A 25,836-nucleotide genomic window follows, 5' to 3' on the forward strand; every position below is an offset into this window, starting at 1 on the left:
TTGTACGGTTAAAATATCACAGCTGCTTCTGTATGTGTGTGTGTGTGTGTGTGTTTGATGTACTCAATTTTAATGATTTATTCATTTTTAATATGCTTATGATATTGATTTACGGTCTGTTACTAGTAGATGCCCTACAAATGATATTGGAAAATCAATATTATAATCTAATATTCATGTAAAAATTTATTTTATTCTCATTGAATTTTCTAGCCATTGAGGGCAAGGTTGTTAGAATTGGGATCCTGCATAGGATTGTTGGGGGAGCTTGCAGGATTGGATTGTGGATCATAGGAGTCTACTTACTATGTGAAATAAATTAAAAATTTATGTATTTGACATTTTATGACAACTCTCAATAAAATAGCCTGATAACTTGTTCTTAAATTTAGGAAATTAAAACAAATTTCAGCAAAGCTAGCTTGCTAGCCAGCACCTAGCAGGTTTTTCCTTCAACAATTTTGACCCTAAAAAATCTGAATGGTCTAAAATGTAAAGTGCTCCACCAAAGGCAGACTGTTGTTAGCTTGTTTTCTTGTAATTAAAAAGAAATGAAAAAAGAATTAAGGAAAGGAAGAAGAAATTGCTAATCTTAATTCAAACTGCTGTAAATTTCTCCACTTCTATGGCTTTGTCATCAGACCATGAGATGAGAAAAAAAGAAGGAAAGAGAAGAGAAAGAGGAATAAAAGAAGAAAAGAAAAGTTTTTTTTTTGAAGGAAAAATAACTTTTTGTTAGTCGAAACGAAAACAAGAAAAAGAAATGAAAGAAGAAAAGATTGGAAAAAATATTTCTTTCATACTTTTGTTCTTACGTACAATCAATATATAATACAATAACCTATTCTAATCAAGGAAACAATTTCCTATTAAATGATATCAAATCCCCCATAATTACTCACTTTCCTAATTTCTATTTTATTTACAAAGATATTCTGGGTTGACATTTTAACACTCCTCCTCAAGTTGGATCATAAATATTAATCATCTCCAACTTGTTAATAAGATCATCAAAAACTCTGTCGTCCCAAGCCTTTAGTAAGGATATCTACAGTTTGTTCCTTGGTTGGTACATAAGTCATACATATAATTCCTTCTTCAATTTTTTCTTTGATGAAGTGTCTGTCTACCTCCACTTTTTTAGTCCTGTCATGTTGGACTGGTTTAAGAGAGATGCTAATAGCTACCTTATTGTCACTGTAGAGTTTGATAGGAAGGTTCACCAGTACTCGTAATTCCTCCAATAGTTTTCGTAACCATAATCCTTCACAAATCCCTTGAGCGATTGCCCTGAACTTAGCTTCAGCACTACTACGAGCCACCACGTTCTGTTTTTTGCTTCTCCAAGTCACGAGATTTCCTCAGACGAATGTACAATATCCTGTGGTGGACCTTCTATCTTCCACTGATCCTGCCCAATCTGCATCTGTAAAGATCTCAATTTCCTTGCTTTCACATTTCTTAAAGAAGAGTCCTCTTCCTGGGGATCCCTTGAGGTATCTAAGGATCTTGTATACGGCATCGAAGTGAATTCCTTTGGTGAATGCATATGTTGACTTATTACACTAACTGCAAATGCAATATTTGGTCTAGTATGTGATAGGTAGATCAGTTTGCCAACCAATCTCTGATACTTCTCCTTTTCTACCGGTTTTCCACAATCTTCAACCCTCTTTACTGTTTCTATCGGGGTTTTGCTGGGTTTGCACCCTAGCATGCCAGTTTCAACTAGGAGGTCAGTAACATACTTTCGCTGTGAAACACTAATCCCCTTTTTTGTTCTTGCCACTTCCATGCCCAAGAAATACCGCATCTGTCCCAAGTCTTTAACTTCAAATTCAGTAACCAGAACCTTCTTCAATCTCTCCATTTCTACAGTAACATCACCAGTAAGAATTATATCATCAACATACACTATTAGAACTGTTTTCTTACCACCTTCAGACTGTTGGAAGAATAGTGTATGGTCTGATTGCCCTTGTCGATACCCTTGATTCTTTAGTACCTTTGCGAATCTGTCGAACCACGCTCTCGGAGATTGTTTGAGGCCATATAACGATTTCTTTAGTTTACACACTCTATTTTCTTCACCTGTGCTACTGAATCCTGGTGGTATAGTCATGTAAACTTTATCTTCTAATTCTCCATTTAAGAAAGCATTTTTAATATCAAGTTGTTGCAGTGGCCAATCTAAATTGGCTGCCAGGGACAAGAGAACCCGAACTGTATTTAAGTTTGCCACTGGTGCAAATGTCTCAGTATAGTCAATGCCATAGGTCTGTGTAAAGCCTTTTGCAACAAGTCTGGCTTTATATCTTTCAACTGTTCCATCAGATTTACATTTTACTGTGAAAACCCATTTACAACCTACTGGCTTCTTCCCTTTCGGTAGATCTGTCAACTTCCAAGTTCCATTTTTTTCTAGGGCTCGCATTTCCTCCAAGACTGCCTCTCTCCATTTTGGTATTTCTAGAGCTTCCTGAATGTTTTTTGGTACTTTCATCCTGTCCAGATTAGAGACAAATGCACGATATCCTGTAGACAAGCTTTTATAAGACATGTATTCGACCAAGGATATTGAGTACATGACCTGGTTTGTTTTCTGATTGCAATAGGTAGATTGATATCATCAGGTGCAGAATTGTCAGAGGAAGACTCAATTACCAGATCATGATTATTCGGAGCCATCACCGGGTCCAATGCTCTTGGTGCCTCAGGTATGAGATTCTCCTTCTCCTTTGTTTTCGGCTTTCTTGAGTAAACCAGTATGTCTACGTTGTTTTGTTCTCCTGCATCTCCCCCTGAGGGTAAGTGTTTAGTTGTGTTTGGCAGATCGGGAAGTACTGTAATGGAAGACTCAATAGATGGGTCAGGGAATGAAGTAACTGGAGTCTTCGCAGATTCAATAGTAAAAGGATCAAAGAACCGATCTTCACTCCTCCATTTCTCCCCCTGAAGAGAGGGCTTTGAGAAATAAGGAGCGGTTTAAAAAAAAGTGACATCAAGACTAACTAACAGTCGTTTTGAGACCGGGTCATAGCATTTGTAGCCTTTTTGGGTAGGTGAATAACCAATGAAAACACATTTAATGGCACGAGGATCCAATTTATTGCGATGGTGTGCATGGACATGAACAAATGCAGTACAGCCAAAAATTTTCAGTGGGAGACTGGAAGGGAGTCGAGAGGTAGGAAAGTTTTCGTGAAATTTCTACAGAGGAGTGACAAATGAGAGTGCTTGACTTGGCATTCGATTAATGAGATGTGTGGCTATTAAGATGGCATCGCCCCAAAAATAGTGTTTCATGTGGGTAGTAAACATTAAAGCCGGGGCGACTTCAAGTATATGTCTATTTTTTCGTTCAGCAACCCCATTTTATTGAGGGGTATCCACACAAGAACTTTGATGAACAATCCCATGATCTTGAAGATAAGTTCCCAGGATGGTATTGAAATATTTCGTACCATTATCAGTACATAGGATCTGAATATGAGTCTGGAACTGTGTATGAATCATGGTATGAAAATTGATAAAAATGGAGCAGACTTCAGTTTTGTCTCTTAGTAAGTAGACCCAACAAAGACGAGTATGGTCATCGATAAAGGTCACAAACCATTTTGTATTGGTGCGATTTAGAGAACGTGAGGGACCCCATACATCACTGTGAAACATAGCAAATGGGCGAGATGGTTTGTATGTGGATGATGGAAAAGAAGTACGACGATGTTTAGCAAGCTCACACACTTCACATTGAAACTCAGGGGCCATTTTATTTGAACAAAGAGAAGGAAACAAACGTTTTAAATATTGAAAATTGGGATGACCCATCCGTGAATGCCATAACAAAAGTTCACTAATTTTAGAAGTAGATGCAGAATTACAAATTGCAGTATTACACAATTCACTCAAACTTGCCTCCTCAAAGTAGTAGAGTCCCTCATACGCTTTAGCAGTGCCAATCGTCTTCCCCGATGATAGGTCCTGAAAAACACAATGGGAGGAAACAAATTTAGCGGAACAATTCGAGTCTTTTGTTAACTGACTGATAGATAGCAGATTGCAGGATAACTTGGGGACATGTAAGACTGATTGTAAAGTTAAGGAATCAGATATGGGAATACTTCCTTTTCCAGCAACTGGTGAGAGAGATCCATCTGCAATTTTTACCTTCAAATTCCCGGCATATAGGGAGTAGGATGAAAAATATTGATACGACCCAGTCATATGATCGGATGCACCCGAATCAATTATCCAAGGGCATTTGTAACAAGATGTGGTTTTAAAGCTGAGAGATGATTACCTCGATAAGCTAGAGAACCAGAGGAGGACTGACCCGATATTTGCATTGATGAAAACATCTTATATAACTGATCCAACTGTTCAGGACTGAAGACACTGCCGGATGGGGTATCATTGTTCTCTCCTTGTGATCTTTCAGTTGATCCGCCAGTGTTGGCCTGGTACCCATGATTTTTGTGGTATTGTCTCGGTTTCCAGTCTGCCGGTTTTCCATGAATCTCCCAGCAGGTATTTTTTGAATGACTTGTTTTTCGACAATGTTCACACCATATTTTTCCTCTTTGTGGCCGTTGACTAGGTCCTCCTGGGCCTTTTAATGCAAGAGCTGAGGCGTCCGGCCCAGCGTGCTGCCCATCTAATTTTTGGGCAGATCCATGTACAGTCGGGTCCAGCCCAGCAGATTCATTTTGGGATCGCAACATTACCCGTCTCCTGTTCTCCTCCCACCTGACCTCTGCGAAGACTTCTCGGGTTGAAGGGAGAGGTCGCCGGCCAAGGATTTGTCCCCTCACGTCGTCGAGCTCTCGATTCAGGCCGGCAAGAAACTCGAAGACCCTCTCGTTTTCGAGCCTCCTTCAGTGTCGCGTGCTATCGCCGGAGCACTCCCACTCTTCATCGATGCTCAGATCGAGCTCCTGCCGGAGATGACTCATCTCCATGAAATACTCGTTAACCCCTCGCTCGCCTTGCCTCATCTGCCACAATCGGGTCTTGAGATCGAAGATTTGAGAATAACTTTCTCCATCAGAGAACGTCTCATGTACGGCTTCCCAGACCTCCTTCGCCGTCGGCAAAAACAAATAAATTTTTCCGATTGATGGTTGCATTCAATTGACGAGCCAAGCTGTGACCATGGAATTTTCGGACCTCCATCTTTGCAAGGCTATGGCGTCGGAAGGATCTGGTTTCCTTCGCTCACCGGTAAGGTATCCAAGCTTTCCTTTTCCCTCAATCACCAGTTTCATGGACTGAGCCCATTCACAGAAATTTTTTCCGTTTAGTTTTTCCAATGAGAGTGGAAAAACTGTGTCATCATTCGTACTTCCACCGGATGTAACCTCTGAATCGCCGGTGATGTTTGCAGAGGAGGTAGAGTCTCTGCTGTCAGCCATTGTTTAGCTGGGTTTAAGAAACCCTAGCTCTGATACCATGAAAGAAGAAAAGATTGGAAAAAATATTTCTTTCATACCTTTGTTCTTACGTACAATCAATATATAATACAATAACCTATTCTAATCAAGGAAACAATTTCCTATTAAATGATATCAAATCCCCCATAATTACTCACTTTCCTAATTTCTATTTTATTTACAAAGATATTCTGGGTTGACATTTTAACAAGAAAGCTGTCTACTCTCCACTACCACGTCTTCTTCATTTTCCCCCTCTTCTTGTTCCAACTCATCGATTAGTTTGTATGACCATCGAGGGACTTTTTTACTGTTTTTTTTTTACTCCAATAGATTTTTTTTAGTTGTTTTTTTGGTTATTGGGATTGGTTAGAATTACATCAAATGGAAATTTTAATTTTTTTTTTTTCCGACCTTTTGAATCAATTCTTCCTTGTTCTGGAAATAAAGAAAGTCTTTTCAAATTGAAACTTGGTGTTGATTATTCAGAAAATTCACTAAATGACCAATTTCTGTTGATAAAGCTTCTTTATCAAATGTATTATCTATTTTTTGTTTAAATTCTCGGTAATCAGTATGAAGGATATCTGCTTTTGGCAAAAGTCCATATTCTGTCGCACAAGCTGGATCAATAGGATCCGCAGTAGGATCACAATCCTACAATCCTACTTGGATACCACTTGATTCTGATTCTACATACGATCTGGATTGATTAGGCAAATCTGGATCATAGGATTGTACGATCCGGATCCGAATTTTTATACCCATGGTTGGGGGTGCTATTGTTTTACAGGCTAAGAGAGGCTAGGCTTGGGTATCATCTGCTTTGCACCTTCCACATCACTGAAAGACTTCACTAAGACTCAGCGTAAGTGTACTGGACTTAGAACTTCAATTGAGCATTATTGCGATTCTATTTGGCAGATTTAGCAGATGTTGGCTATCTGTGCAAACTGAGAAAGAGAAAAAAAAAGGGTGGTTTGGGTGTGGGGGCGGGGGAGGACTTGAATTCTATAAAATTAACAGAGTCCAGTTTCAATACAACTGCAATGACAACTAGGGGTGTATTTGAGTCAAGCTGAGTAGACACACAGGAATACTTGAACTTAACTCCGCTATAAGTTCTTAAAACCTAAGTTTGACTCGATTTGATTATGAATTAACGTAAGAACATGTATAAATGTATAGAATGTGTATATAATATTAAATGTGTGTAAAATTTATATTTTATGACTTATATAATATCTAGATCCTAACCATTTCCATGGTCAGGCAGAAATGGGTCATGGCAGCTTTGATTGAGGATGAGATTTGGGCTTGGAAAGGGATCCACTCCAAACAAGTCTAGAAGGAAGGCTATTTCCCATGACCCCCCTCGCTACTTTTTGGGTTGTTTGGAAAGAAAGGCATAGGAGGGCTTTGGAAGGGGAGTTTTCTTCATTGTAGACCATCTTGGATGGCTGGACAGTTATGATTTCTAGTTGGCACAATGGATTGTCTGGGAGAGACTTGTCTGTTATTCTTGATTTCCTTGACGTACTCCCTTGATTGGGGTTTTGCTTTTGTTCTTTTGCTGTTCTCTGTATTGTTTGGCATCCCCTTGATGCTGTGTTTTCTCTAATGAATTTCTTTTCCTTTGCTGATTTAAGAAAAAAAAAAAGCTTGATTAGGCTCTATTCTTGCAAGTAATATTACAAAACTCAAACTAGACTTGTTAAGCTACTTGAGTAACTCAAGTCCGACCCACACTCGAGCAAAATCGAGCTGAATCAAGTTATAGAGCGAGTCGAATCCAAGTAGATGGTGAGTAGGCTTGACTCACTACACTACTAATGATGACAATCACGCAAATCAAATTAATCACATCCACAACAATAAAATGCAGCAGCTTAAAGAAAGCAAAGGGAGAAGAGGTGCAAAAGGTTTGGTTTGGTCCTAGTTGGTGCCAAATTCCACTTCCCAAGACAACTCCTAGAAACTCCAATATCCGACTTTTTTTTCATGACAAAATCAAGCCACCTTTTCCACAAACCAGAAAGGACAACGGGTTGTCATGGAACACTATCTTCACAATCAACAAATATTACCTGTCCTCCACTCCTCCCTTGGGTCTATCACCCAACTACAACTAGGATCTCTCCCCTAATTACGAGCACACAAAGTTTGCTTAAGTTCTTAGATCATTGAAGCTCAAATTTATGTCAACTTTCAAATCTGCTCAATTTATAGTTCTTAATTATATTAAAGTTCAAATTAGTTTTACTAGCTATTGAAGCCTTCTGAAAAGAATTAGTAAGTAGTAGCTTCTTTGACTTCACTTTCTGAAAGGGTTCAACATGATTCTTCAAGTAGACTGTAGACTTTCATCTGTCAATAGCTTTACGAAAACCTTCTAACTTGAAATCTTCAGTTATTGAAGAATCTTGAGTCTAAATAGGTATGCTAGCTCATGTTCAAGTAGATAAGCTAAGCTGAGATGTCATAGCATCTTCTAGTGGTCCAATCTTTAAGAACTATCCACTTCAAGCCAAGATGTTCATTAAATGAGATGATATTATGTTAATCTTGAAGACATTTTAGTTTTTTTTTTAATTTAATTTATTTTACTTTTATAATAAATCTCACGGCCAATTGAATTTGAAATGTTGTCTTTGATTGGTGTAAGGATATATTGTAAAAATCTTCAAATAGACCTTCCGTAAATGCTAAACCTTGAAGCTGTTCTGTGGAGTATAAACTCGGAAATATATCTTCAAATTTTTATGTTTTGTATGAGGTCTTCAATAAATGTGTGTGAAATCTTTAATATCTTGAATGTAATATTCTTGTTCACAAAAGATCTTTATAAGCCTCAAATTGAGAATTAGATCTACAAGATTTTTGGATGTTTCATTTCCAATTGTGGGGTTGCTCAAGTTTGTTCCAATGCAAACATCTCCAAGCAAGGTTGCTCACTTCAAAGTGAGGCGGCGCACTGTAAAATAACCTTCATGTTAGTTTCACATTTATTGTGCGCTTGACTTTAGCTTCATCTCAAATTTATATGGGCTTCTCAATTAGTTCAGAGGAATTCGAACTTGTTGAATTTCAAACTTAAGGGAAGCCTCCATACCTAATGGTGCAAGCGCTTGCGATATAGACTAAGATCACAATGCCCAAGCACAACGTTTGCACTAAGGACTAAACTTTTGATTTTGGCAGAAATTTTAATGGGTCTGAATTTTTGGGAATTTTGATTTTGAAAGAAACTTCGATTTCAATTCAAAGAAATATAGAAGTCTATAATAAACTATGGAAATTGTGATGGAACTTTGTGATGTAGGCCAAAATATATTGGCAAATTGAACTCATATTTTGATTCATAATGATTTTATTTTATTTTCGTAGCCATTAATTATAGGGATTTGGTTTGATGATTTTTTGGTATTTTTAAGTGTTTTAATCGCAAAAAATAAGTCTTGATAGGTTAGGACTACTTTTAGGCTTAGTTTAGTTGTAATTGTAGACTTAATTTTAGGGTTTAAGGCTATAAATGGCCTTGTAAGGCTGTTGGCAATACACCCCATTTTGATTAATATAAAAAATTCAATTTTCCTTGTACTTCTGTTTGTTGGAAACCCAAGAATTGATCTAGGGCAAGATTAATTGCTTTGCCGTTGATACATTTAAAATAACGTACACTTCAGGTCTATGTTAGTTGGTATCGGAGTAGGCCGACTGTGATCCATGGCAAACATTGGAAGAGGAAATTGTAATAGCAATGAAATTCTTACAAAATCCTAGTTCACAGAGTATGTGCTACAATATTAGAAAGTGATGCAGAATCTATAAGATGCAATAGAAAGGATCACAATCAGTCCTAACGAACACCCACGAAACTCTACGCAGGCTCACGCGAGTCTCCACGTCCACGGTGACTTAATTAGGGATGGTTAATGATGATTTAAATGAGGATATGGAGGGAACCTCCCAGATAGATTTGAATGAACTAGATGTGGAAGGTTTTCAACAATATTATGTTCCCCCACAATTGAACATGGAAAATCAGCATCTTGATGATTTTTATAAAGAAGTTGTTGTGCTAGTGATTGAAGAAAATTATGAAATTCAAGTAGAGATGACTTTTGAGAAACTAATAGAGGATTCAGTTAGCATCAAATGTCGAGAGAAGCTGATAGTAGATTTCAAGATCTCTTGGAATAACAATTGAGTGCATTGATCTTATTGGAGTTGATGCATTTAATTTGAATACATAAAGCACTTCTAGGACCCAGCAATTAAGTGAAGATTGATTTGGAATAGTATTTGAGATGCACATATATTGGAAAACAGGATGGAAATAAAATCAAGACCTGTCAAATATTCTAAATATCTTTTTTGGTGGAGCGGAGATTGCAGACTTAATCAATAAATTCAAGGACAAGTTTTCTTCAAATGCAGGGTCTCATGAAAGACACAATATACACACATTATACAGATAAATCAAACTCATATCTTGACTCTTAATGATATTATTTAGTTTTCGTAGCCATTAATGATAGTGAGTTGATTTGATCATTTTTAGTTATTTTAAGTGTTCCATATCCAAAATAAAGTTTTGATAGATTAGGGTTATTTTAGGCTTAATTTTAGTTGTAATTGTAGGATTAATTTTAGAATTTAAGGGCTGTAAATAGCCTTGCAAAGCTGCTGGAAATAGACACTTTTTTTTTTTATTAATGAAAAAAAATCAATTTTCTTTCTGTACTTGTTTGCAAGAAACCCTATATTTGATCTAGGACAGGGATAATTGTTCCTCTGCTTCCATCCCGCGTCATTTTAAAATATTCAAATAGATGACAGTGAAAATAATTAAGAAATAAAATGAAAACTTCACTATTTTCACTTTTTTTTTTTAATTTTCAAAAATTTCAGTTGGAATCCTCGAAACTCTTGCAACTTTGGCTGAAATCTTGGAAAATAGAAATTGAAACATGATTTCATTTTGAAGTTTTGAACCCCCTCTTGAGATTTGATATTAGAATTTTTCAGTGAAAATTTTGAAGTTTAAGACTAGGATTAGCACTACTATAATTTGTTGTGATCATCAAAGTCAGTTATGAAACCTTATGATTGTCATGTATGTTAAGAGATCTACCTAGAATGAGCATGAACCAGGTTGTATACATGTAACTAAATTTGTATGGTTGTCAACTGTGGAGGGGGTTCTTGAAAGTGGAAGAAAGCTTGCATTTGTGTACAAGTAATGTAGAGAACCATGAGAGGACTTAGGAATCCCTCAGAAGCTAATGCAGGATATGAGCATTCTTGTGGATAGGGATAGAAGGAAAACTAAACGTTTTTTACGAATCAAAATGGTGTATTGCAGTGGCTTTACACCCCTATTTATAGCCTGCAAAACCCTAAACACGAAATTACAAAATAGCCCTGAAGTACTTAAATTCAAAAAATAAGCCCAAATTAACCAAACTTCTAAAATAACCAAACTACAATAATAAAATCTAGCTACAACATAAGCAACTAAAGTTCTCCATTGGTGATTCTCCATCACCATGGAAAAACAGTAGCTTTACACATTATAGCAACAGGCCAGCCCATGTTGGAAGCTTATCAAAATTGGTGTATTTCCTTTATTATTCTAATAGGACATGCCTTTATTAAAATGTTCCTCAAAATTGTTTTTGTTATTTTATTATTGATTCCTCATTCTTGCTTATAGTTATATTGTATGTGAAACAAGCCTATTGATCCTTTTTTTCCCCACAGTGATTTAACTTATACTACTAATACATTGAGGGATGTTGCCAGGCGAAAAGTTTTCTTATTTAATTTCATTTTGTTCTCCAAAATTGCAAGTTTGACTTTGTGGTTTCTTTATTTTAGATGCTTATGGAAAATCTAAAATTCTTTTCCCCCCCTGGTACAGTTGGGCTGTAGGCTCTTGCACATTCTAAAGAGATTGCTACCTATTTCTGTCTTTCTTCTTCAGGTTTGGGTTTGTCACCTTGCATATTTATTGTGTTCAAGAACTTTTTGAACTGTCATTCAAAGAATGTTGCTCATTTTTCCAATGATTAGTTTCCATTTCATCTTAACTGCTTTTCTACAGAAAGATGGTGTATATCTAAGTGGTCATGAGGTTTTTCTCAGGCGTGTTGCTTCTGCCTACAACAACTTTGCAGAATCCACTGAAAGAACATGCCGTGAAAAGTTGAGTCACTAGATTTTATATCATTGTATTAGTTATAATACTTGTCCATTTTCAGTAACTTCCTGCGACCTGCCTATAAATTGTTTGGTAGATAAACTACATAAAGCAGCATGATAAAAGGAGTGATATTTAGGCTCTGCCAGTCATTGTGACTTCCATCAATCATTCATTATGAGTAACTTTTCAGAAGAATATTGCTACTATACTAGGCAATGGCACAATGCAGACCCATTGTAGAGTAGTTCAAAACTGTGCATCAATACAAATTTCACTCGTAATATGATTGATGTATGCTGTAATTTTGCATGCATGTGCTCTGGATTGATCACAGCAGACCCCCCATTCCAATGTGCAGCAGTTGATAAAAGAAAGAGGAAAAGAAAAGGCAGCCGTAACATAAAAGCTTCTGAATTGCATCCATTTGATTATTAGCTTTGCAATACATTGTTAGAGTTCTTATGATTTATTTTCTTTAAGAGAGTTTAACTGTACAAATATTAAATATTGTGGGAACAAAGAACGTATGGAATGTAGGGAAAGATGGGTTACTCTATAAGAACATGGATAACTACAGACTTAACAATGTAGTACAGCCAGATAAGTTTACATCAAGTGATGTTCAATATAACTTCCATAATTTGTAACATACGACAGTTGTATGTGATGGCTAAATTAAACTTAAAAATTTAGGGGGCATTTATTTCACAGCATCATTCATCATTACTGGGAATCTGATTCCCAGGGCATCTCATTTCCCATGTTTGTTTGGGCACCTAGAGTTTGAATCGGCAGGAGTTTTAGCGGGATTCTCAAAAAACATGGGCATCTCATCCCACTTACCCCCAATGAGCAAGTTTCATGAGAATCCCAGTCCCATGAGAATCCTATTTTGGGACCAAATTGGCCTCATAATTTTGGAGGTTGGATATCAATGCGCCCAAAATATAGTATTATTAAATGCTAGTGTTATATTTAAATCATAAATTGTTCATATAAATTAGAATATTATTATGTTAGAATGATATAATATAATGGTTACATTTGGAGACATATTGCCCCAATTATTTCGGTTAATTGGATTATGAAGTGTTGAATGTTTTTTTTTTTTTTTAAATTCTTGATTGTTGAAAGTTTAGGACATGTATTCAATTAGGTACACATTCTTAGTGTATTTTTGTGTTGAAAATTTAATTATTCTTCATGTATTGTTTATACACAAGTCAAGGTTATAATGGTCATCTTGTATTCTGTTGAACCAAACACTGACATGGGCAGCGTGAACCAAATGAAATTATTCTAATGTGGCAGGGATCTCATTCCTAGGAATAAAATTTCCGAGAATGTCATTGCTTGGGAATATTTTTCATACCGCGAACTAAACGCCCTCTTAGAACTAGATATGAGTTATGGATGCCTGCAAAACAGGTGAAATACTTGTGTTAGAAGCTGAAACCCCATAGATTTTCGAATGACATTCTTTATATATGTTTGCTTTCCATTTATTAAGATCTACAATAGGATGAGGATGTTAATTGGCTACAAAGCCTTCTTAATTCCATTACATTAACATTATATTCTATTGAACTCGTCCTTCTACAAACATGATGCGATGAGTGAATCTTAATTGATTAAAGTACTCTATACGTTAATTGTGCTCTATTGCATTTTCTTAGATTATTGTGCTCTCCATGATTCCCAGTGTTAAAATTTTAGATCTAATAATTTGTGTGAGAGAGGATATATATTGCGGGCCTGAGGTGTTGGATTTTAAAAGGTTTGTTGGGTTAATTGAGTTATAAACTGCACCCTGTCCATATTATAATGCAACACTTATTCCAAAGACCAGGAGTATAGCTCCCATCAAACTTTTCTGGGTATTCTTCAGAATATAGTGGTGAAAAATTTGAAGTCACACCCTTTATATGCATTTTATTTAAACTTGTGCTGATGATGGTCCACTATCCTTGAATTGTCATCATGAAAATGTCAAGCATCACATGGCTTGCACATGGCTTGAGATAAAGTAGTATATTCAACTGTAAATCCTTCTGCTCTGATCTTGTTGGCGTACATGCAAACTGCATTCTTTTATGTAGATTGTGATGGGCATTTTTTTTTATGGTTAGCTTTGCATTGATAACTACTCTGTCTGATCATTATAATTTTGTTTCAGATGCATGGAGGATTTAGTGAGCACCACTCGTTATGTCACCTGGTCCCTTCACAATAAGGTAGACATTTGTACTTATGAGGCATTTGGATGTCTAGTCAAAATGAATTTCAAATTTTATTTTTCCATGTGTTGCATTTGAAATGGGTTTATAATGATCAATGTAGCATTCGATATTGGTGTCAATTGTACTTTGATGAGAGAGGAGCGGGAGTGAAGAAGACTACAATGAGAGGATAGAAATCAAATCTGCTGCTTGATTATGACTTGATAGATTGATGCATTAAATCTGCTTCTTGATTATCATACATCAAGCTCTTAGGGTTATGATATTTAAGGGCAAGTGCTTCCTAACCAATGCTTTTGACCAAACGAGCACACAAGCAGCAAGTACCATTGCTCTCTAATTTGACTAAACACTATATGTAATTTTGTTAACAGTCTCCGCCTTGGCCTTTCAGGGCACAAGATTTCCTCTTGCAAATGTATAGCATCTACCAGTGGACCTCTTATCAGATGGAGGTCCAGCCTACTCAGCATTAGTATGTGCCCCCCACATTATGACCAAGAGTAAAGTGATGCAGGGGCAGCATCAGGGATCTGCACCCATGGGAGTGATGAGAAGAAATTAAAAAAGGAAGAGAGGAGGGAGGAGATACAAGGGGGAATACTTTGTTCAACTTAAATTCAAACTCATCAACTGCCTATAACGTGGTTTTCACTCACTATTTACAAGAAAACATCTTCATATGAAATTACACATATATTCCTAAAACTACATTACATTACAAACACACCCCTAGAATACACAAATATTACAAACAAGCCCCCAAATACACATAATACTATACTAATCAAACTAAACAGATAATAAACTACTAACTGAACCAAACAATCCCTGGACCCAATTCTCCTTAATTATTCTCCAAAAAGGATCTTTCCAAGGTCTTGCTTGTCCTACATCAAATCTCTCATTAGAAAAAATTCAGCCTTGAATTTTGAAATGTTGGAGGATCAAAATTAGGGAGCAAACTTGGTCTTGTTGAAAGCCAACGTTTGAGTGATACAAAAAACCATGATCCTTAGGCAGCATCATAGACTTGAATTGAAAGTTAGCATCAATGAACATGTCGGGGATGATAAACTCAACAATAGGAATGTTTGAGACTTTGGATGTCTTCAAACAACTTGCATTTCCTTGCTCGTAGTGTCTTCAAGTTGAGTAATTGTGACTGAATCCTTATCTTGGTTGATTGGTGGAGCAGAATTCAAAATTATCTTATCATTATAGTAGAAGATATAAGTGTTCTCATGTCCTTGAGTCACATCCAAATCATCCAACCAAGGAGAACCAAGGGGTACATGGCCAATATTCATGGGTATGATATCACACAAACATTATTAAAATAGTCATCCATTTGGATAGGAACCAAACATCTTTCAAAAACATGTAAGGTAGTGCTATCAATCCAAGATATCTAATAAGACTCTGGATGAGCTTCTGGATGAATTTGCATGCAAGTGACCCCATTTATAAAAAACAGATTCATAGGACATCTTCCATCAATGATACTGCAAACATTTCCTCCACACTTGAGAAAGGTGTGAAAAACTTGAAATTATGCTCGAAGTATGATTAATGACATGCCTTTCCAATAATTTGCCACCAAATTGCTGGATTTATGCATATACCTATTGCAACCATATATCACCAAAAGTCCTTAACAGTAAACACAATTTACTTTAATTCTCAATCTATTCATGTAAAACCACAAATCTTGCAAACCACAAATTGATTCCTAATGTTCAAGAACTATCTTCGATTCACATGTAGTCTTGTGTCCATGCAAAAATTAAAGAAGCTTGCAAAGAAAACTCACAAACTCAGTAAGTCAAACTGATTTTTGTTGCTGGCAATGACAAAATCCTCGCTCCAAAGTGCTGATGGTTCACTAATTCTTCACTTTCTTGCCTTTTGTATCAAAATGTCGCACTTGTTAGCAAAATATCATGCTGCAGATCAAATCATTGTGGAAAAAACACAAAATATCGTGGTTGGAGGCAATTTATTGTGAAATTTGAGAATGCAGAAAGTTGGAATTCAGTCACATGTGTGTCAACGGTGCATGGGGGGCGTGAGTCACTAGTGGCGAATCTTTGGCGATGAAACTCCAAGCAAAGGTACATCCTGCATTGGTGAATGCAACGGTGGTGGTGGTGTGATAAGAAATTCACAGGAAGTTAGGGATTTAAGAGGGGCTGACGGTTGGAAATTTTTTGGCCAACACGTGGGAATCCTCCACTGGTTGGATGGCAAAGAAACTTTAGGGGCTAGGGTTGATATTGTGAAATCTTGGCTGGAAATTAGGGTTTTAAAAAATGGGGATGAAACTGGAATTTTTGAAATTGTTAAGAATTGCTTTCCCATTTATTTTCATTTTTTTTATTTTATTTTAAAGGCTAAAAATTAAGACAAAGGACCAGAAATAAAAAATAAAAAATAAAATAAATTGAGAGAAATAGAGAGAGAAGAAGAAGGAGAAGAGGAGGGGGAGAAATAAGCAGAGTAGAGAGGGAGAAAGAAGTTACAAACTAGAGGAGAGAAGGAAGAAGAGAAGAAGAGGGGAAAAAGAACAATGAAATAGGGAGATGGGGGAATTGAAATGGAAGAATGGAGATCAAAGTTGGGTCTGATGCCAAATGATGTAGGGCCTGCATCAAGGATCTGGAGCCATGGGAGTGATAAGAAGAAATTGAAGAGAGGAGAGAGAAGATACCAACAAAAATCACAGATTCAACCCAAATTCAAATTCATCAATAACTGCCTACTACATGGTTTTCACATACTATTTATAAGAAAGCTTCTTCACATGAATTACAAATATATCCCTAAAACTACATTACGTTACAAACACACCCCTAGAATACACAAATATGGCAAACAAGCCTCCCAAAACACATAATACTATAGTAATTAAACTAAACACATATTAAATTAATAACTACTAACTATACCCAACAATCCGTTGACCCAATTCTCCTTAATCATTCTCCAACAAGGATCTTCCTGAGGTCTTGCTTCTTGTCATACATCAATAAGTTTAATGAGCCAAACTTGTTCAGGGTATTATGCTTGTTTGTCTTATATGCATGTGATGTCTTACCATCATGTTAATACTATTATAGGTTCTATTAATGTAGAGCGGCCATGCCTTAGTGTAAAAAGGAGTATGACTCCTTGGAAATTTGATGTTTCCTAGTACTAGAGCTAAAATAGCATATAAAGCTCTTTAGGGGAGGGTGAGTGTGCATTAGTCTCCTAAAAATCACTAGCATTTATTAAACGTTGCCTCCTTGCTAAACATATGCTGCTTACGGAAATGTTGTTAATGAATTACATTGCTTCAATGTTTACTCGCTTGCTTGCCATTTGCTTTCATGAATTGCTCACTCCTTCCATTTACTTTTCATTCTACTGTTGTGAATGTGTTCTTATGGTAAACAGTAATCTTTGGCTAACTAGTTAAGCAGGAGTGTTGTAGCTAGTGCCGCACAACCCTTCTCAAAGTGTGAAGTGTTCAATCTGTGATAGTTGGTATCAGAGCTTGGTTAATTGCTACGTCAATTCAGTTGCCTTCGTAGTGAGACTGTGTGAAGACTTGGTAACAGACCATGCCAATCGATTCAGAGAGAATTAAAGCACTAGAGGCGTAGGCTAAGACAATCAACAATGTGGTTGTAGAGATGACCAAACTTTCTAAACATGTTGATGCATTGGACAAATCACGAAATTATCAACATGGTTCTATGGTGGAGATTTTAGAGGACCTTCACGCTACGGTAGAAACTTTACAGGCTCAGATGGAAAATCTGATTGTTCAGATGAACTTAATGGTTCTTGCTATGGGAAACTCTAATACGATGGAGTATAAAGGAATAAAGATACTAGAAGCCACAACGTATAGAGGTGCCTGCGATGCTAAGGAGTTAGAAAACTTCTTATTTGACATGGAGCAATACTTTTGTGCAGTGAGAATCGGCTCAAAGTAGGTGAAAGTATCTATGGCAATTTTGTACTTGGTTGGTGACACTAAGTTGTGGTGGCGTACCAGCTATGATGAAATTGAGAATGGACGCTGTGTAGTTGATTGTTGGGCGGACTTGAAGAGAGAGTTCAGGGCCCAATTCTTTCCTAAGAATGTTAAGTACAATGCTCCATAGAAATTCATAGACTTTAAGCAGAATGGTTTAGTTAGGGAGTATGTGAAACAATTTTTTGCTTTGATGTTGGATATTTGGGACATATCGAAGAAAAGCAAGTTGCTCTATTTTCTTAAGGGGTTAAAACAATTGGCAAGGGTAGAACTTCATTGAAAAAGAGTTTAAGACTTGCCTATCGCACAGGTTGCTATGGAATGCTTAACTGACTACGTTGGAGAGAGTTCCACAATGTTTGAAGAGAGTAGCATGGATGGAAACGACGGAAAGTCTTTCAAGAAGGGTAAACTTACAAGTGGGGGAGCCAACACCAAAGAATGAAATTCAAAGGAAGGTTTGTTGTTTCTATCATTCAATACACCTAATGGTAAGGGTAAGATGACATGCTTCTTATGAGGAGGCCCTTATAGAGTTGTTGATTGCCCTCACAAGTCATCACTCAATGCCTTACAAGATTCCATTGCAAGGAGGCAGTGCAAGATGATGAGGATGAGGAGGGAACCCCTAGGATGGGTGCAATGCGGTTACTCAACGTGCTTGAGAGGAAGATGAAAGAACCAAAAGTTACCCAGTCTAAAGGGTTAATGTTTGTGGATCTACAAATCAATTGGAAGAGCACCTGTGCTATATGGTTGATATTGGGGCTACATGTAACTTTTTTCATAGGTGGAAGCTTAAAGACTCAGCTTGAACTTAGAGAAGGACTTAAGACGTATGAAAGCGGTTAACTCCACAGCCCAACCTACTTTAGAGTAGCCAAGCAAGTCCTTGTGAAGCTTGGATAGTGGGTGGGACATGCAAATTTCACCATTGTGCCATTGGATGATTTCCAAGTGATCCTTGCAAAAAATTCTTAAGGGAAACTAAGGTAGTATTGATGCAATTTTCCAGTTCCCTTTTTTTGATGGGTGGCCACCCTTGGATGGTGCAAGTTGTTGCTAAGAAAGGGGACAATGAGAAGTTCCTTTCAGCAATGCAAATCAAGAAGGGTTTAGGGAAGGGTGAACAGACATGTCTTGTCACATTGATGGTAGATGAAGACATAGGCCAAGAGTGAATTCCGACTACCATCCTAATTGCATTAGATGAGTATAAAGTTGTCATGCCAGACAAGTTACCTCACACCTTGCCTTCATGACACGTTGTGGAGCATTAAATCAAGTTTACCGGGAGGGAAGCTGCTTGCTAAAGGGCCATATTAGATGACGCCTCCAAAGTTAGTAGAATTGAGGAAACAATTTAACAAGTTATTGGAAGTGGGCTATATACGTCCTTCCAAAGCATTGTTCGAAGCACCGATGTTGTTTTAGAGGAAATATGATGGGAGCATGAGGATGTATGGGGACTACTACATGCTTTCCAAGGTGGCTATGCACAACAAGTATCCCATTTCACTGATTATTGATTTGTTTGATAAGTTAAGTCATGCAAACTATGTCACCAAACTTGACTTGTAGTTTGGCTAATATCAGATGAGGATAGCAAATGGGGATGTATTGATATCGAAAATGACTTGTGTGACACGATATGAGGAAAATATGAATTCTTGGTGATGTCCTTTGGGTTGACAAATGTGTCGGCGACATTCTACTCCTTGATGAATTAGGTATTTTATGAGTACCTTGACAAGTTTGTCATGTTATACCTAGATGACGTTATTGTATATAGTTCCACTTTGGGGAAACATAAAGAGCATCTATGGAAGGTGTTTGGCATATTGAAGCAGAACAATCTTTATGTGAACAGAGAGAATTGCTCTTTTGCTTAGTTGAGCATTAAATTCCTTGGTCATGTGATTGAGCAAGGCCATATCCGGATGAAGATGGAGAAGGTGGGAGCTACCCAAGATCGGAAGATCCCAATGATGGTGAAGTTGTGTTCTTTTCTTGGACTTACCAATGGGTACTCAAGAATTGCCCCGTTGACAGAATTGGTGAAGAAGGGTCATAGTTGGAACTGGACGGAGAAGTGCTACGGATCCTTTGATAACTTGAAGGATGCCATGGTGAGAGATTTGATACTTGCTTTTTCAGACATCATGAAACCCTTCGAGGTACAGAAAAATGCATTAGACTATGCCGTTGGTGGAGTCTTGTTACAAGACGGACATCCTATTGCATACGAGAGCAGGAAGCTTAATGAAGCATTGTAGAAGTACATAGATCAAGAGAAGGGGATGTTAGCAATGATACATTGTCTTCACTTGTGGCGGCATTACCTTCTTGAGTCAAAGTTTGTGGTGAAAATAATAACTTGGCTGTTAGTCACTTCTTTAGACAACCAAAGTTATCACCCAAGCAAGCCCATTGGTAAGAATTCTTGATAGAGTTTGATTTCTTATTTGAGCACAAGGTGGGGTGGATGAACCAAGTCGTAGATGCACTGAGCAGGGAGGCCATGCTTGCGGCCTTAGAAATAGTAATTCACTTGATAGTAAGGTTACCACGACAATGCAGGAATGCATCAAGGAGTACCTTGCCAAATATCTAGTCGCCCAAAACCTCGAGAAGTTGGCAGAAGATGGCAAAGTGCGCCAGTTTTGATTTGAAGATGAATTGCTTATGACAAATGGCAACCAACTCTTTGTGCCTCAAGTTGGCCTGAGGAAGAAATTACTGAGAGTGTCATGACACCATGCGGGCAAGTCATATAGGATAGCCTTGCACTTTGGCATTGTTGAAGCAGATATAGTATTGGCTACAAATTCCTGATGAGGTGGTCGATAAGCTCAAACTTTTCTCACCTTCCACCAAGACAAGGAGAGGGCAGAAGAATATTGCTGGGCTGTTGGAGCCTCTTCAAGTACTGACTAGATTGTGGGAGAGTGTCTCACTTGACTTCGTCACCAGCTTGCCTCGAGTGGAAGGCATAGGGTCTATACTTGTGGTTATAGACAGAGTTTCAAAGTACGGTATTTTCATACCTGCATCAAAGTATTGTATGACATAGAAGGCAACACAATTGCTTTTCAAACATAGTGTGAAGTATTGGGGTGTTCCCCAAGACATTGTTAGTGAGGGAAACTCAAGATTCACGAGCGACTTCTAGATATAAATTTTCAGAATCCTCGGTTCACCGCTTGACATCTCTTCGAGTTACCCCTCGTAGAAAGATGGACTGATGGGGAGATTTAATGAGCTACTGAAGGAGTACTTGCACCATTCCGTCATTGCCAATCAAAAGAATTGGGTGCAACTACTTGATGTGGTTCAATTCTTTTTCAATGACCAAAAGAGCTCTACAACCAAGAAGAGTCATTTTGAGCTTGTTACAAGCTAGCACCCTTGTTACCTCACACAATGGACGGGCCTAAAGAGGAAAGAGTCGAAAAGTATGTATCTTCATCGAAGAATGGAGTCAAAATGCTGAGATTGCTCAAGTTTACTTGGAGAAAGCTTTGAAGTAGATGAAGAAGTAGGAAAACTAGGGGAGAAGGCCGTTGCTTTTCAATGTGGGTGACTTGGTGCTTGTTAAGCTCCATCCTGAATAGATCAGGTAACTATGGGGTTGAGATAGGAGACTACTTTTACAAATATGAATGACTAGCCCTCATTTTGGCTAAAATCGGGAAGGCATCTTACAAGGTTGATCCTCTGGCTTGGATGAAAGTGCATCCTGTGTTTCACTTTAGCTGCCTTGAGCCATTCATTGCTAACACTAAAGATCCAAGCAAAAGTCAGTCATCTCGAGCACCATTGAAGAGAGTCCAACCTAGTAGAAGAGAAGTTGAAGTCATCCTTGTGGACAAGAGTTCGCATCATCAAGGAAGAAGCAACACAAGTTCTTAGTGAAGTGGAAAGGTCTTGGAGATGAAGAAATCAGCTGGATTTCAATGGAAGACCTACAATCGTTCGTGGACAAAGTTGAAGAGTACCTAGCATCAAAGTTTTCAAGGACGTCGAATGCATAAGTGGGGGAGAATGTCACGAGTCAAGCTTGTTTAGAGCATTATGCTTGCTTGTGACCACTTGTCTTGTGTGCATTGGATGGGATTACCTTCATGTAAATACTAGTATAGACTTTGTTGATGTAGGATGTCCATGCCTTAGTGTAAGAAGGGAGTATGACTCCTCAGACATTTTGATGTTTTCTAGTGCCAAAATTAAAATAGCATATAAAGCTCTTTAGGGGAGGGTGTGTTCATCAGTTTTGTGAAACTCACTAGCATTTGTTAAATGTGTTTAGGCTACTTGCCTCCCTCGCACGTTGCTTGCGGAGGTGTTGTGAATGAATTACATTGCTTCAATGTTTACTGCTTGCTTGCCATTTGCTTTCTTGAATTGCTTCTTCCTTTTGCTTACTTTTCATTCAACTGCTGTGAATGCGTTCTTGTCGTAAATTGTTGTAATCTTTAGTTGACTAGTTAAGCAGGAGTGCTATAGCTAGTGCTGTATGTCCCTTGGGCTGTGACTGTAAGCTATGCCATAGTGTGCCTTTGGGATACCTTAGAATGCATATTCGCACTTCAATGACTTGGATCAAAGCCTTTGTGAGGAGACTTGTAAAATTCATTGTAAAGGTAGTGCTTGATTTAGTGAAGTCACATAGTTCAAGTTCCCAAAGCAATTGTCTGTACAATAGTCAAGCAGTCAACAATTCTACTTGATCTGTGATAAATTCTATTATCCACAGGGAAGTTGATGGGTTTAGATCTTAACCTGTGTGACAGAGTGAGTAAAGTGCTTGAGGCAAACATGATCTAGAACCTTCAGTACTCAGAACATTCTAGTTAACCCAAATTCTTAGTTTGAACTTTACTATGTAGAAAACTCTTCATGAATGTGGGATTTCTCTGCTGTCAATCCCTTGTAATAACAATATCATTGATTTCCATAATCAAGATTTTCATAGTCGCAGATTGCCAAGATATTCACTATGTAGATAATCAAGAGTAATTTCCTTTTCACAGAGTGCTGATAAGACACAAGAACCATTGTGTCGAAGACTACATGACATCAGCTTGCCATTTAATCTTCCAAGAGATTGCGTAAAACTGTACCAGCATTTCTTCAATAGACCCACTAACCCTAGTTCCCAGAAAACAACAAACCTGTAGACTTCACAATGCAGAAATGCATTTGTAACATTCAACTAAGTACTAAGATGCACAAACTATCCGGCAGAAGCATTATTTTGCTCTGGAAATGGTACGAGAATAATCAAAGCTTTATAATTATGTGTCCACTTACGTGACAGGACAAGCTTTAAATCTTTTCAACTGAACCATTTGGGAGAACATTGATAGTATAAACTTGCCTACAAGTAACTACCTCGGGAAAATATCGCAAGGTCACAAGAATCAGTATTCCTTGGAGCAAGCATTTCTTTCCCAGAGGCCTTGACTGAATTCTGATTAGAATAAAACAACATTTCTGTGAAGCATTTATCTTTTTGGTCATAATAGGAAGATCCAAGTCAAGAAGAGGTACTGAAGGATATGTGCAAGCAAAGCTGGATCTGATGATGATACAATTGGTGTTAAAAAAAAAAATTGATAAAATGCAATCCTTTGTTTTATGTCAAGAATAAACCTGAGATTATCCAAGGGCTAAGAACTGAAGGATGAGATAATGTTGAAGGCCTGGTGGAGAGATTAGAATTTAGATGAGACATGGGAACAGGAAAGTGCTTACACATATTTGTGAAGGAATACAATTCAGCAATGAGGGGTACATTCACAGAGGTAAAATCTGCAGGGACTGTAACACTCAGTATCCCTTTTGGCTTCATGAGCTGCTAGATAAAATACACTTGATGTTACAGGAATCCAACTTGTCAACCCTCAGGGTAAATAAATGAGCAAAGCAAACTCATCCAAAGATTTGAGATAATGGAAATGGAGGATCACGTGGGAAGAAAATTGAATGTGGCGTTTATCCTCCAAGAACAGAGGGCATATGGTTAGCAAATATCAGGTAGTGAGAAATACTTCATTCCAAATTACTTTAGAAATACTGTCATATTGATATAATGAAAATAATACTTCATACAGCAGAATACAACAAAGGGTGTCCTGCAATGGATGTGGGGAAACACAGGGTCTGGGCAAGTAGAATCACTAATAGTGTATAGAAGCATATTACCAGAATAGAATCATCCAAAGAATATCTAGTACTGGAAAAATGGGCGATTCTCTCACAAAAAGGTCACATTAGCACTGAAATAGCATTTATGACTCTGGGGATCATAGCACCAGTACCCTTTTGACCATGAAATTTCTAATGACTGTTTTCCTTCTAAGATGTCTGTGTGCAATCATTTTAATTTTCATTTAATATCAATTTTGCAGAATCGGGCTGGTTTACGTCAATTCTTGGACTCATTTGGTGGAACAGACCAGTCTGTTATGGCTGGTAATTCTGCATCTCCTGTTTTTTATCAAGATTCACTGGGATCTGTGGCCAACGACAAGCAAGAAACCAAGCCAAGAGCTGATGTAAAACTCAGTCATTTGGCCTCTGGCATTGATTCAAACACTTGCATTCAGACAACAGAAACGAGGCTAGCTGACCTTCTAGATATAACACTTTGGAATCGGAGGCTTGCTCCTTCTTCTGAAAGGATTGTTTATGCTTTGGTACAACAGATATTTCATGGCATAAGAGAATATTTCTTGGCTTCTGCAGAGTTGAAGGTTTGTAACCATATTTACTACTTATCTCTCAACATAGCATGTTTAGTTAGTTCATTTAGGTTCACCTTGAGCTGATTATTGGATAACCATGTTTCTGTGAATAATTTGTGCCTTTGTTTATAACTTCTATTTGTGTATCGGAAGTGACAGTAACAGCCAGTACACATTCAAAGCATAGCACTGAAGGTTTTCCCAAGATGTCAACTGTATAAATTAAAAACTTTTAAACAAATGTGACATTGGTTATATTTTGTCAATTGTCATCCATTACATACATGATATGTCCCATTGCATTTACTGTTTGCTATTTTCTCCCTTTGCTCTTTATCTACTGTCAACATCTGTATTTTGCAGTTCAATTGCTTTCTTTTAATGCCGGTTGTAGACAAGTTGCCCACACTACTCCGTGAAGACCTAGAATCTGCATTTAAAGATGATATGGATAATGTTTTTGACATTACCAATTTGCGACACTCACTGGGACAGCGGAAGCGAGACACAGAGATTGAACTGAAACGGGTATTCTGTCTGTCTCATCTCAATTTTCAATAGACTGTCTTGGCATTCTCTATGTTGTTGGCTTGTTTCAACATGGTGGTAATTTTTCAGATACAGAGACTCAAAGAGAAATTCAGACAGATACATGAGCAACTTAGTTTGCATCAGGTTATGTGAAGACCATCACTATCATCTCTATCCCAGTGAGTATCAATTTGTTCAGAGTGATGTTTTATGTCTAATTCATGAAGGATATAATAGATCTATATGAACTTCACTATTGTCTCTCTTAAGGGAAGAACAATGATGTAAGTCTCCTTGTCTTAATTCTCCAGTTTCATGTCCTTGTTTTATTTTTCTTTGATTTTATAAAATTTTAAAGATAAAGATTTGCTACTTCTATTAGAACTTAAATATAATCCTTAATCGGAAACATTTATTGATTGAACCCTTCAGGAACTGGGTGTTGCATTTAATTTAATTTTTTTTTCTGTTTACCTTAGATATTCTTGTGCCTTTTCTTCTTTAAACCATCTCACACAACTTGAAGGTAGTGAGCTATTGCCTTAGGTTTGTGTTAGGTGCTGGGGCAGCTGAAAAGTTTGTCAATGATATTGGGCATATCTAATTAAAAGTTCCTCAACTATTTGCATTATGGTGCTTAGTGTGTTGGTGG

The 25,836-nt window shown here is 37.5% G+C and overlaps 1 protein-coding gene across 1 annotated transcript in view; it reads left to right on the top strand.

Annotated features, from left to right (window-relative positions):
* Positions 1 to 25,608, top strand: part of LOC131163852 (dynamin-like protein ARC5) — a 41,110-nt gene extending 15,502 nt beyond the window's left edge. The window contains exons 12-17 of the mRNA XM_058120648.1: positions 11,356 to 11,418; positions 11,539 to 11,639; positions 13,814 to 13,871; positions 24,318 to 24,662; positions 25,017 to 25,181; positions 25,272 to 25,608. Coding sequence (XP_057976631.1) covers positions 11,356 to 11,418; positions 11,539 to 11,639; positions 13,814 to 13,871; positions 24,318 to 24,662; positions 25,017 to 25,181; positions 25,272 to 25,337 — 798 coding nt within the window. The 3' untranslated portion in view covers positions 25,338 to 25,608. The remainder of the gene's footprint in view (positions 1 to 11,355; positions 11,419 to 11,538; positions 11,640 to 13,813; positions 13,872 to 24,317; positions 24,663 to 25,016; positions 25,182 to 25,271) is intronic.
* Positions 25,609 to 25,836: the final 228 nt, after the last annotated feature.

The sequence above is a fragment of the Malania oleifera genome, chromosome 9, assembly GCF_029873635.1.
Source record: "Malania oleifera isolate guangnan ecotype guangnan chromosome 9, ASM2987363v1, whole genome shotgun sequence".
NCBI lineage: Eukaryota > Viridiplantae > Streptophyta > Magnoliopsida > Santalales > Ximeniaceae > Malania > Malania oleifera.